Source organism: Heterocephalus glaber, unplaced genomic scaffold (assembly GCF_053883595.1).
Source record: "Heterocephalus glaber isolate CG9 unplaced genomic scaffold, H.glaber_assembly_v1.0 deba00000122, whole genome shotgun sequence".
In the NCBI taxonomy this organism is placed as follows: domain Eukaryota; kingdom Metazoa; phylum Chordata; class Mammalia; order Rodentia; family Bathyergidae; genus Heterocephalus; species Heterocephalus glaber.
The window spans coordinates 7,479,793-7,491,457 of record NW_028258138.1 but is presented as its reverse complement, the minus strand read 5'-3'; the positions used below and the strand labels follow the sequence as shown (position 1 = coordinate 7,491,457).

Sequence of the window (11,665 nt, the reverse complement as noted above, 5' to 3'; positions counted from 1 at the left end):
CAGGTGGAACAGGGGCCAGGAGTGGCAATTGGGATGGAGGCCCAGAAGTCCCTTCCTCTGGGCCAGGAGCAGTGGGACAGAAGGCACCCAAGAGCCCTTTCCTCTGGGCTGGGGGCAGCGGGAGGGATGGTGGCCAGGAATCCCCTTCCTCTGGACCAGGAGCAGTAGGACAGCGGCTCAGAAACCCCTATCTCTGGGCCGGGAGCTGCGGGACCCAGTACCGTGGTCTGGTAGTCCAGTGTCCTCTGCATCTTTGTAGTGTGGAACCAGGTGGCTGCCTGTCTGCCTTCTGAGAGTCATTTAAGGTGAGGAATTGATCCCTTCTGATCTTGATTTTTTTGAGGCTTAATGGTTCTTTCCATTAATAAGTTTCCTAAATAATAATAAGGACTAGAAAGCTGAACCTTGTCTGGAGCTATACACAAGTCAAACCTTTTAAGATCCCTTTTTGTTAGAGAAAACAAATCATAGGGCCAGGGATTTAGTTCAGGTGTTCCGCCGCCTGCCCTGCAAATGCAAGGACCTGAGTTCCATCTCCGGTACCAAAAAAAAAAAAAAAAATAGAAAGAGAGTAAACAAATCATACACAAAAGACTTGGAGTTGTCAGCCAAGAGTATATCATCCATGTAATAAATTATATAAGACATTAGGTATGTCTCTCTGTAATGCCTGTCCTATATATTGTCACAAAGTTGGACTGTTCATTATACCTTGTGGTAAAACTCTCCACTCATATCTCTGCATAGGTTCTTTGACATTAATACTAGGCAATGAAAAGGAAAATTTTTGACTAATTGCTGGGTAGATTGAATTAAAGGTGTGGAAATTGAGTGCATGCAAGGTACTGAATATGTGTTGTCTCTTATGCAATATGCCTTACATACGCACTTGAAACATATAAGATGATCAAAAAAACTCAGCATCTGTGCTGTTTGTTCTCAGTATCACTCGGATGCAAGAAGCCCCACGATTTGACTGGTGCTGCCATTAAAACCTGACCTTCATCTGTTGGCTCTGTTATTGTACTGATGAGCTGCAATCACACGTCGGGTAACTAGGCACCTGTGGTGATTAAATGCACTATTTCCTAAGTGTGGAAGAGCCCTACAGCCATCCTTTGATCTTTGTCAGTATTGTTAGCCTTGAAATTTCACTTTGCAGGTAAAAGCTCAGTTGGTATATGAAGGACCCTGTGTCGCTATGATCCTAAATCCTGCTGGTTCTCTGCATGTTAAATGTGTCTGTGCTCCACAAGTAATCAGGTCTTCTACACTGCAGAGCTTAGGGGAACACCTGCCATGCTCAATGGTGTTGGTACTGACACATGTCCACAGTTTTGTGCTCCTGTGCTCCGGGTTCTATCGTGACAATCCTCTTTGAGCAAAAACAGTTACACATGCCCAAGCACTTAGCACTGCAAGCAGTGCCACTGTAATAATAAAAGATTAGGCACTGGGCATCTAAGAAGCACATCTGTGGACAGTACATTCTACTTTATTTATAAAACATTTCACTATTCCTGGTCAGGATGCAGCTTGATGACAGAGCACTTCCCAAGCATTCACAAGACCTTAGGTTCAGTAGCCAGCACTGTAAAACAAAAGCCATTACTGTTCAAAGATAAAATTTGATGTGGATTTATGTCATTAAAATTTCATCATTGGATAAAAGTAACTTATTATTTATAAATTACATTTTAAAGTTGTTATCTTTACAATAAAATGGAAGGCCAAATGTACTTTTTAAAGTGTAATAGACCTGATATCATGCTGTCAGTTGTATCTATTAACCCTAAAATCTGTACACATTGGAAAGCAGGTTGTTTTGTTACTTGCTAAACTTTCCTCAGAGCTTTAGCCATAGCTGCTCTGAGTCTTTTGTCATCCAGTTTTGATTGTTCTCTAAAGCACCTGTGAACAGGCCATGAAAGGACTCTAACAAGCAGTGTTAACAGCATTCTGGCAAAATAAACTTATTTTTCAAACACATTGTTTCTTCTTTAAATAATTTTGAAGAAAACTGATATTATTATAAAAAGATTATATTCATTGGTTCAGAGCTATTATAACAGCAAAAAACCTGGCTCTTCTTTGTTCTTAGCTCTGCTTTGTATTTTCTATGTAAAAGTTCATGACCACTGCCTGTTGCCGCTCAGCAGAAGGAGGACATCCTGAGCAATATTCTGAGATGGGAGCTGTCACCTACAGGACACATGGGCTGTGACCCTCACTCGCCCCTATTCAAGGGCAGGGTCATTGTTCCAAGTCCCATCTTGCATTTCAGAGTGTCCCAAACTCTGCTGTCTGACTTCACACACTGATAGAGCATAGAATGAGACAGCATAGAATTAGAGGAGGTGCCATGCAGACAGCGGGAGAGCCACCTTGCCCAGTCTCACTTGGTTCCTACCTCTCCTAGGCCCACTGCGCACCATTTTGCTCCTCATGTTTGGCCCTTGCTTGTCTGATTTGTTGAGTTGTCTCTTCCAGACTGCAGCAGTTCACATGAACTTGATAGCCATGCCTGGCTCCAAGCCACACCTGCCATTGGCACTGGAAGTCAGAGCCAGCCACTGGGTCCTCAAGACCAGGCAACCAGGGATTTGTGTCCCTCCAATAGGCAGGCCCAGCTGCCCCCAGCCTTTCTGAAGCAGCTCCAGAAGATGGACCCTCGCCCTTCAGCTCCCCTGAAGACTAAGCAGGATGGAGACCTGGGGACAGGCAGGGGAACCAGCAGGACTTCTGAGCCATGCCTGAGAGCACAAGAGCAGGCGGCTGCACCTCTGGAGGCCAGAGGGGGAACGCAAAGGAGGCTGGCATTAACCAGCAAGCTGCTGCGGTCATTGCGATGAGAAGGTGGGGTGTGGAGCAAACTGGATGAGGCAGTACAAGCCAGGATGACACAGATCTGACCAAGAGAATGCTAACTCTCCAGAGCATGATTTTCTACTTTACGCAGGTTGCATGTTCATCCCTAATGGCATCACAAGCATTTAAATGCCAAGGTTCAGATACTTGTGTAGCATCTCATGTATGCTCCACAGTAGCCATTCGCCTTTTATGTCCTCAACTCTCATGAATATGCAACCCCACTTTAGTGCCTGTTGCAGTTTTCTAAGGTCAGGACCACACAGAGTAGAGGAAGTGCTGTCCACGCCCTCAATTATCTTTGGGGTATTCACATTGCCACTTGGGTCCTACTCTGAGTAAACTATGGAAGAGTGTCATGGGGAGGACTTGGAATCTGACAGACTAGGCAAGGTCAAAGGCCCTCAGGAGCAATGGGCGAGGACAGTGTCCCTGGCCAGGAATTTGAGACATGACGTTAAGGTACATTTGTTTAAGTAAATTTGCAGCCTCCTCAACCATGCAGAAGCAGAGCCCCTCATCCACCTTGACCATGAAACAGCTCTGAGACAGTGCTCTGCCATGATGGACCCTCACCCCGCCCTGCTGGGCTGGCCTCAGCTCTCTGCATTGCAGAGTGAGAGATGAGTGTGCCACTTCAGCAAGACACTATTTCCAGTTGAGAGCTGCCTCGGGGTTTGCAGGATCCCTAAATAGAAACTGGCCGAGTATAGACCTGATGCTGAAGAAAACACGGCTTGCTGTTTGTAGGGAAGGGCCCTTTGATGAGACTCCAGAGTCATTCTCAAGTAGCTGACTCTACTCAGCACTGTCCAAAGACCTTTCTGCAACAATACAGACCTGTCATCTGCACTGTCCAGTACAGCAGCCCCTGGTCGTAGGCGGAGACCAAGCCTTGCAAATGTGGCTAGTGCAACTGAGAAAACGAAGGCCTCATCTAGCTTATGTGATTTAAATTTAATAGTCTTATGTGGCTCTGGTATATTTTTAGATAATTCTGTTCAAATAACCCCCCTACCTCTTGTGAAATAGAATTAGCCACAGAATTCCTTTGAGAAACTACTCTTGGAATAAGATGCAGCAAAAAGAACCTGTTCATTAGTGACTATATTAGTCTGATTTTTGTTACTATAACAAAACACCCATGGGAGCCTGTGTTATAAAGAAAGCAGGTTTATGTACCTCATGATTTTGGAGGCTGGAAGTCCAAAGAGCAGGGCACTAGCTCTGGCCAAGGTGCAGAAGTGTGTGCATCTGCCTGTTCTCCCTCTCCTCCCACAGTCACCAGGATTCAGTCATGAGGCCTTTGCTCTAACAGGCTCACCTAATCTGATCACTTCCCAAATCCCATGTCTGAACACTGTATTACTATTAAGTTTCTGCCCTCTAAATACCATTAATATGAGACTTTGGAGATTAAACGTAAGAGGGGGACAAACCATATTGAGACCTCAACAATGACACTGAAACAATTTCTGCAGTTTGATAAGTGAAAAAAATACTTTCAGAGTGATTTAATAAGCATGTCTAAAATTGGAGAAACTTACAAAACCCATTTGGTGTTGTCCTCCAGGACAGCAGTCCACAGCCTTTTTGGCACCAGGGGCTAGTTTTGTGGAAGACAATTTTTCAATGACATGAACACCATCTAATCAGAACAGACATTGTACAGGCACTAATCAACCAGAACTGATACTTTATAAAGTACCAGTCAATCAGAATGGAACTGTATGGACACTAGCCAATCAAAATGGAACTGTATGGACACCAGTCAATCAGAATGGCACTGTATGGGCACCGGCCATTCAGAACCAGAAACCCACCCAGTGTTATGCCAGGAAATAGCTCCTGAGTTAGTTCTTGGTTCAGAGGAGGAGGTCCCATGAGATTTAAGATCATAAAAATATTTTATAAATCATGGTACTATAAGACTTGTCTGCCATTTCCTGGATTAGGAAGCAGGGGTAACGAGTGATGTGAAACATCAGGATGAATTTCATCTTTTATTTTGTAACTTCAAGGAAATAGCCAAAATCTCAACACATTTAAAAAGTCAAATTTTACTTAGCAATAGCCTGGTTGAGCATGGAGGGTGGGGCTTAGGGCAGCAACTAATTGCCATCCAGAGCAGAAATCTGTGCCAACCAGTTCAGAACTCTAGCAAGTAACAGCACTGGCTTAAGCTTCCATAGGAAGGGGTGGGGTGGCCAGTGAACTTCACTGAGTGTATCTAGATGAAGAACAGAATTTGGAAAAGGTAAAGACTTCATTCTTAGCATCCGCATTCGTGTTGACTTTAAATGGACCAGATGTGCAGGAGTAAGAGACGCACAGGAAACTGGGGTCACTGTTCACAGAAGTCTCCCTTTTTTCCTGCTTGGAAAATACTCACTTCTAAACACCACAACTCAACTCTGTAAACTACTATCTGGTTAGTAAAGGGTTAGAAAGGCAATGCACATTTTTGGTGTTTTCATTTTTGTTTATTAAAGGACGCCTTTTCCATTTCCAGTTTCTTTACAATGTCTGTAGTCAGTGAACTTCACCCCCATACCAGGCAGAACCAACATCTGACTCACTGGACAAGATGAGAGCAGCCATGATACAGGAGCAGATGGAAATGACCCAATGGTCTTCCTGTGGATACCAATCGTGAGATATTTAGAAATGTGCTCCGAGTGTTAAATTACATCTTATTTTTAACACATTGAGCTCCAATTTGCCAGTGAATTTTAGAGTTCTGATTGATCCTAAATTTTATCCTCTTACTTGACTGATATACGCAATCATGCCCCTACCTTATAAATACACATAAATATTAATATGTTTAGGAAAATAAAAATGTTTGACAAGCCGTGGCCAAATATAGGCTTTTCTACCATTTATTGAATTAGCAAGCAGGAGTGTTGGGTGATGAAAAACATCATCATGATAAGTTAGCAGGTTTTACTTTAAGGAATTCACTAAAACATGACACATTTTGAAGGTCAAATTCAACTTGGAATCTGAGGAAAGTGATTCCCTGTTGCTATGCGGTGTCAGTTCCAGGGACTCCGACGTGGCCAATCAGGAACGTGGATAGAGCTATCCGCCAGGCCCAGGACACAGCGGAATGACACAGTCATCACAGTGTGATTTGGCAGTGGAGTGAGTCTTCACTATACCAAAGTCACATTCCTGACCTTCTGAGGACTGGCAATGTTAAAAGAAACCTGTGGACGACTTGCTGGGTTGGACCGATGTTTCTCTGCTTCCTGGAAACAAAGAGAAAAGCATCAATTTAATTGGTTGGGCTCATTGTAAAATGTGCACTTGAGAAGACTCTCTCATCAGAGAAGAAAAAATTAGGGAGCAGAGAGGGGAAAATGCTAAACGCGTCCTTCCTTTACTTCACCATTTTCAACAACCCACACTCTAGGTCTTCCCCAAGTCCAAGGCCCAAACAGCAATCCGATTCCAAGACCCCACAGTTCCCCCCATGGAGACAAATTGCAAATGCAAAGATTCACTGGTTTAAGTGAATCTGGTTTAAGTTTAATCTTTCAATCCTCCTTGTTTTCTTGGTTTTTTTATTAGTATATGTTTGCAGTACACAATGAATATATGCATCATGGGGTACCAATACATATGTATCACATCTTGATCCTTTTTAGTTCTTGTTTTACCAGATAGTTTCTATGAAAATAGAAAATAACTCTAAGCTTCTTCACATACCAGGCATTCCTTCTAAAAGAGAAGATGGAAAGATTGAAGAACTGACTCAAAATAGGTTCCCCATCCATCTCCTGGGACAGTGTGATGCTGAGTGCTGTCAGGAAGGAGCCCACGTCTACCGTCCACATTCAGAAATATTTCTGATGAACAAATCGTGGAATGTTCCAGAAAGGCCAATGCCTGTCTAAGAGGTGCCCTATGAAAATGTGTAGCCACCTGTTTCTCCTGACAGCCCCTAGGACGATGCTAGCTCGGACTCCAAGGCATAGTGGCCTCTTTTACCATCTCAAATGACATACCCAGCCAGGAAGGATTTGCCTTGCAGTGGATGTGAGGGAGTCCTGGAGACAGAGTCACCTGATCCAGCTGGAATGAACTGACCGGACAGCAGGGGGAGCCTGGCAGCAAATGAGGCTGCTTCCGGCTTCTGCTGGGAACCTGCAGCCAAGCTGGGCTGTCTTTAGCTTTTCTTGCACTGCTAGGGTGCACAAATGTACAGCTGCTTTCTAAATTTACCACGAGCTTATTTCTGTTTATCCTAGCACGGTGCAAGGTAAGTACGGGGCTCGATGCAGGTTTTGAAACATTTGTAACCTCACCCTCTACAGCTAATAGAGAAAGAGACACAGTCTTCTAAAACAGCCAGAAAGACTGAGTGAGGACACGGAAAGAGAGGGAAGGGTGTTTATGTGTTTTAAATATTCATCAAGACACAAAACATTTGCAAACACCATGGCTACATATCAAAATAAGAACTCACCTTTCCCATTAGCTGATTGTAACTTCTGGTAAAAGTTTCCAATTTTATGTATAGTAAGTCCCTGACTTATGAACAAGTTCCGTTCTGGGAGAACACTCGTAAGTTGGATTCATTTGTAATCCAACAAAGTGAGTCTTATACAGCACACCTGTTTCAGCTGCTGTCACACCTGAGCTAATTCTGCTTCACCCACAGAAGCTCTTGTCTTGAAAACAATGTCAGTATCAAAACTAACTGTGGGCTCCATGGTAGTAGAAATAAGCAGTTGTGAAAATCAAGCTCTTTTTTCCTTCTGATCCTTCCTACCACTTGGTGCGTGGTCTTGGGTCTCTGCAGCCTAGAACCATATTTCTTTTGCCCACATTGTGCATACTACACCTAGGACCCATATAAAACATGGGAGGTTTTATATCCACCTGCCAGGTGGATGGTGGAGTATTTCAGCACCGAGACCTTGCATTTGGCACTGACCGTGCGATTCCCTACCCATAACAAATTCTTCTGTGCTTTGCAGAAAGCTCAGTGCTATAAATATGTGAGGCATAAGCAATTCCAAATGCACAGCTGTAAGAAAAACCCCTAGAACTCAGAGAGTATTCTTAGAAAGGATGATGCCCATGTCTGCAAAAATATTCTCCTCCAAGCAGATCACCCAGGAAATGTGGGGAAGACACCAGATTTTGACCCTATCCCCTAGACATTCTGGTCCAAAAAGTCCAGAAGAGCCCCCAGTCCACATGTAACAAGCTCGCCAGCTCTGTGATGCACTGCTGAGAACCATGCCAGGCCAGTTGGGAGCCACACAGCGGGTGTTTATAGGGGCTGGGCTGTAGCTCAGTAGAACTGGGACCTTTCAGTGCTTGCAAGGCCTTGGATTCGATCTCCAGCCCCAGGAGCTCCCTGTGCCCCTGTGCACACTTTGGACGGACCAAAGGAGCCTTGAGGCACTGAGACTGGGAGCCATGCTGGCTGCAGGCTGGCTGAGGGCTGGGAGCTCCATCGAACCCTCAGGCTCTTCAGCCCCAAGCTTGGGGGCTTCTGCAAAACAGTGCAGTCTGACACCAACCATCCCAAATTCAGACAAGACAACTTCTCTGCCAGCAGTCAGGCCTGCTTGGTGCGGCGCTGGGCCCCAGAGGCATTCGGGAGGTGTGTGTGCATGGAAACAACCTGTAGCAGCACAGGCCCTGTGACAAACGAGTCACACTGAGGTATGCAGACAGGAGGCAGGAAGGACCAATGAGAGGCACTCAGGACCCCTCTCAGCTGCCTCTCCTGGGCCTCCATGGAGCACTCTGTGCAGAATCAGGGAGGGCTGAGGAAGAAGGCACGGACCTCACTGTCCTTACAACAGCCTGAAGAGCTCTGCTTGGGGTCCCCAGCCTGCACAGCAACAAGTCGGCCACGCAGCCCAGGCAGGGCGGCCAGGCTGGCCTGCAGGAAGCTCTGAAAGGAAGGAACCTCTATGTTGAGCATCACCCTGACCTCTGCAAGCTGTTACTTGGTCACGTCAGCCGCTGGCTACATGGAGATCTTTGGAACAAGGACATCGGGCTCTTCTGCTCCTCCAAGTCTCTCAGCAGGCAGAGCCCATGGTGCCTTCTGCAGCCGGGTTCTCCACATGGTCACCTGGAGCCAGGGCTGCACCCCTGCCTGCAAAGGGGCCCTCTGGTCAGAGGTCCTCCCTTATGCTGGTCCTTGAGTCCCCCACCATGATTAGAAAGATCCAGCTGCTCCATAGCCTTCCCCAGGTTCCAGCCCAGACAAAGTCAGCCCCTTGTTCCGGGGCCTTGATTTGGTTAAGGACCTTGACTCTGTGGACCCACAGCTCTCTTGAGGTCTTGCAAATGTTCAGGGAATTGGACATGGCTTTGATCTAGGTGTCTCCCAAAGCCTCATGGCCTCAAGAACAGCACTTGGGCTGCATCATGGGCGCGTGATACTCACCAACGGATTTGTCCACAGCTGAGTTTACAGCTAAGTGTGATGTTGGGAGGGGAGGGCTGGTTGGAGGAGGGGGTCTCTGGGGCGTGGCCTGGAAGGTCCTCTCTGCCTCCCCCACCCCCTCGTGATCTTGCTCTCTGCTTCCTGTCTGCCATGCCAGGGACAGCTCTCCTCTGCCCCTCTGCCAGGCCACCCTGCCTGGGACCCAGCCGACTATGGACTGAAACCTCTAAGAACTGTGAGCCAAATAAACCCCTCCTCCTATAAGTTGTGGGCGTCAGATAAGGACGGTGACTAAGATGGGGCACAAGTGTGTGTTGCCATCCTCAGGACTCAGCAGCTCGATGGCTGCTCTTCTTCCTCAACCAGTAGATTATTTCACTAGTGACAGGTTTCAGTAGTGGAAAACTTACATTTCTCTCCCTGTGTGTTTTCAAAACAGCATTTCCAGCATTACGAGGGATCCACTGAGAGCTCTGCAATGTCATCCTCAGCTGTTTTCGAATACACCGAGGTTCCTTTCCTCATTTGTACAGGATGCATTTTGGAGGGGACTATCAGACCAACACCTGGGTTACTGCAGTGGCAACACTTGCCAGAAAGGTAACCGCAGAAAGGCTTGGGTACCAGCAGCCGGCTGAATCTGGCTCTTGGTCCGTTTGTGTTTGGTGCCAGGTGGTGGAGAGCCCTCCAGGCCCAGGCATGGGACCTTGACAAGCAACAGCCCTCCCAGGCTGACCATCCCTCCGCTTCAACTCCGCCTCTTAGTCACCTGTGCTTCTAAAGGAAACCTACCCATGTCTCAGTCGCCTCTCCCAGCTCCAGAAGAAAGAAGATGCCTGTGCCCAGGAATCTCCCACCTTTTTCTGTGCACCATCTACCCACAGGCCTTCCCTCCTGGCCTCCTCTGTCACCACTGACGAATTGCTGAGGTCCACCTACCACCTGAGTGAGCCTCGGCCACAGCTTCCCCGTCCTCCCTGGGGGCCAGAAAGGCACCCGTCACTGGCAGGATGCACGTGCGAGCTGCATCCCAACTGCAGGAGGAGTATGGCAGCCTGAAGCTGTGTGGAAATGAGAGTGTAGGTATAGCAAGAAAGAATGATCAGGGCTCCAAGGCACACGCTGGGCACTGCTGCTGCAGGCCCCTCCTGTCCAGAAAACCCAGGGCCATCTGATCCAGGCCGCCTCAGAAATCCAGCCCACGAGGCGCTCCCTCGAGCTAAAAGGAGCACCCGAGCTTACTGGGGACCCTGTTGCAGAGTGGTCCTCAAATACTTCTCATCTGAGGCTGCATCTGTACAGGCCAGAGAAGGGTGCTGGTTATGTTTGTTTTGCCTGATAGGATTTTGGATACAAGAAATCTTGTTTTCTGCTTATTATCTCTAGTTCATTTATGTATGATAACCAGGGATGGCTCCATATCAGAAATTAACACTGTATGTTCTTGAGGTTCCCCAGTGACTGTTTACGGGCCAGGCCCATCAACACACTGCTTGACAACCTAGATCCACAGCACATGCCTCTCCAGAACTGCAGACCCGAGCATCCAGCTGCACACGCATGTCCCCATATGGACATCTAGGACACCTCAAAATCTACAAGCTGCACGTCCTATGCCTGCTGTTTCCCCAAATCCACTCGGCCCACAAGGTTCCCCATTTCAGTCAGTGGCAACCCCAGCCCCGCGGCAGTTCTGGCTATAACCCTAAGTCATCAGGGACTCCTCCTCCTCTTTTTCCCCAGAAATTTTCATCCCAGTAGAATCTTTCAGGCTCTCAAGCCTGGGGGCACAGACCTCCCTTGAACCCTTGAACCGCAAGCCCTACTCTCTCTGCATGCTTCTCAGACCCAGCACCAGCATCCTTCCCTAAGTCACAGTGCCCAAGGGCCAAGGGCAGCCATGCCCCGGGTGGGTGCCAGGGAACCAGGAGAGCACAGCTAACTCAAGTCCCAGGAGAATCTGGCTCAGCAGAAGAAATGCAAATGGCACAGGGTGCTCGCGATTTTGATTCTTGGATGGCAGGTCCCTGACAAGCCGCCTCCTCCTCCCCAAACATGCACCAGCCAGTTATGCCCCCTCAGCCTTGGTCCTGGAGTCACAGAGACAAGAGATACTCAGTGTCTCAGCCCCCTCCCCAGGCTGACCCACTGAGATGGAGGTGAGGAACTGAGGCCTTCTTCCACACTGAACATGCAACACACACAGTGTTGCAGTCATCTACCACCTGCTAAAGATTTTTAAATAGCAAAAGAAAAGTAAAAAGCAAAAAATAGTCTGTGTCACCTGCTGAGGAGGTCTGCTGTGACGCTGTGCTGGAACACTCCGTTCACTGGACTTAGGAGGGAGAGTAGAGTGATCTGCAATGGAAGAATGAT

The 11,665-nt window shown here is 47.3% G+C and overlaps 1 protein-coding gene across 4 annotated transcripts in view; it reads right to left on the bottom strand.

The window, feature by feature from the left end:
• Positions 1–5,734: 5,734 nt before the first annotated feature.
• Positions 5,735–11,665, bottom strand: part of Igsf5 (immunoglobulin superfamily member 5) — a 44,178-nt gene continuing 38,247 nt past the window's right edge. For all 4 annotated transcript variants that reach the window (XM_004842355.4, XM_004842356.4, XM_087212550.1 and 1 more), the window contains 2 exons: positions 11,574–11,647; positions 5,735–6,122 (listed from right to left, as the gene is read on the bottom strand). In XM_004842355.4, coding sequence (XP_004842412.2) covers positions 6,027–6,122; positions 11,574–11,647 — 170 coding nt within the window. In that variant the 3' untranslated portion in view covers positions 5,735–6,026. The remainder of the gene's footprint in view (positions 6,123–11,573; positions 11,648–11,665) is intronic.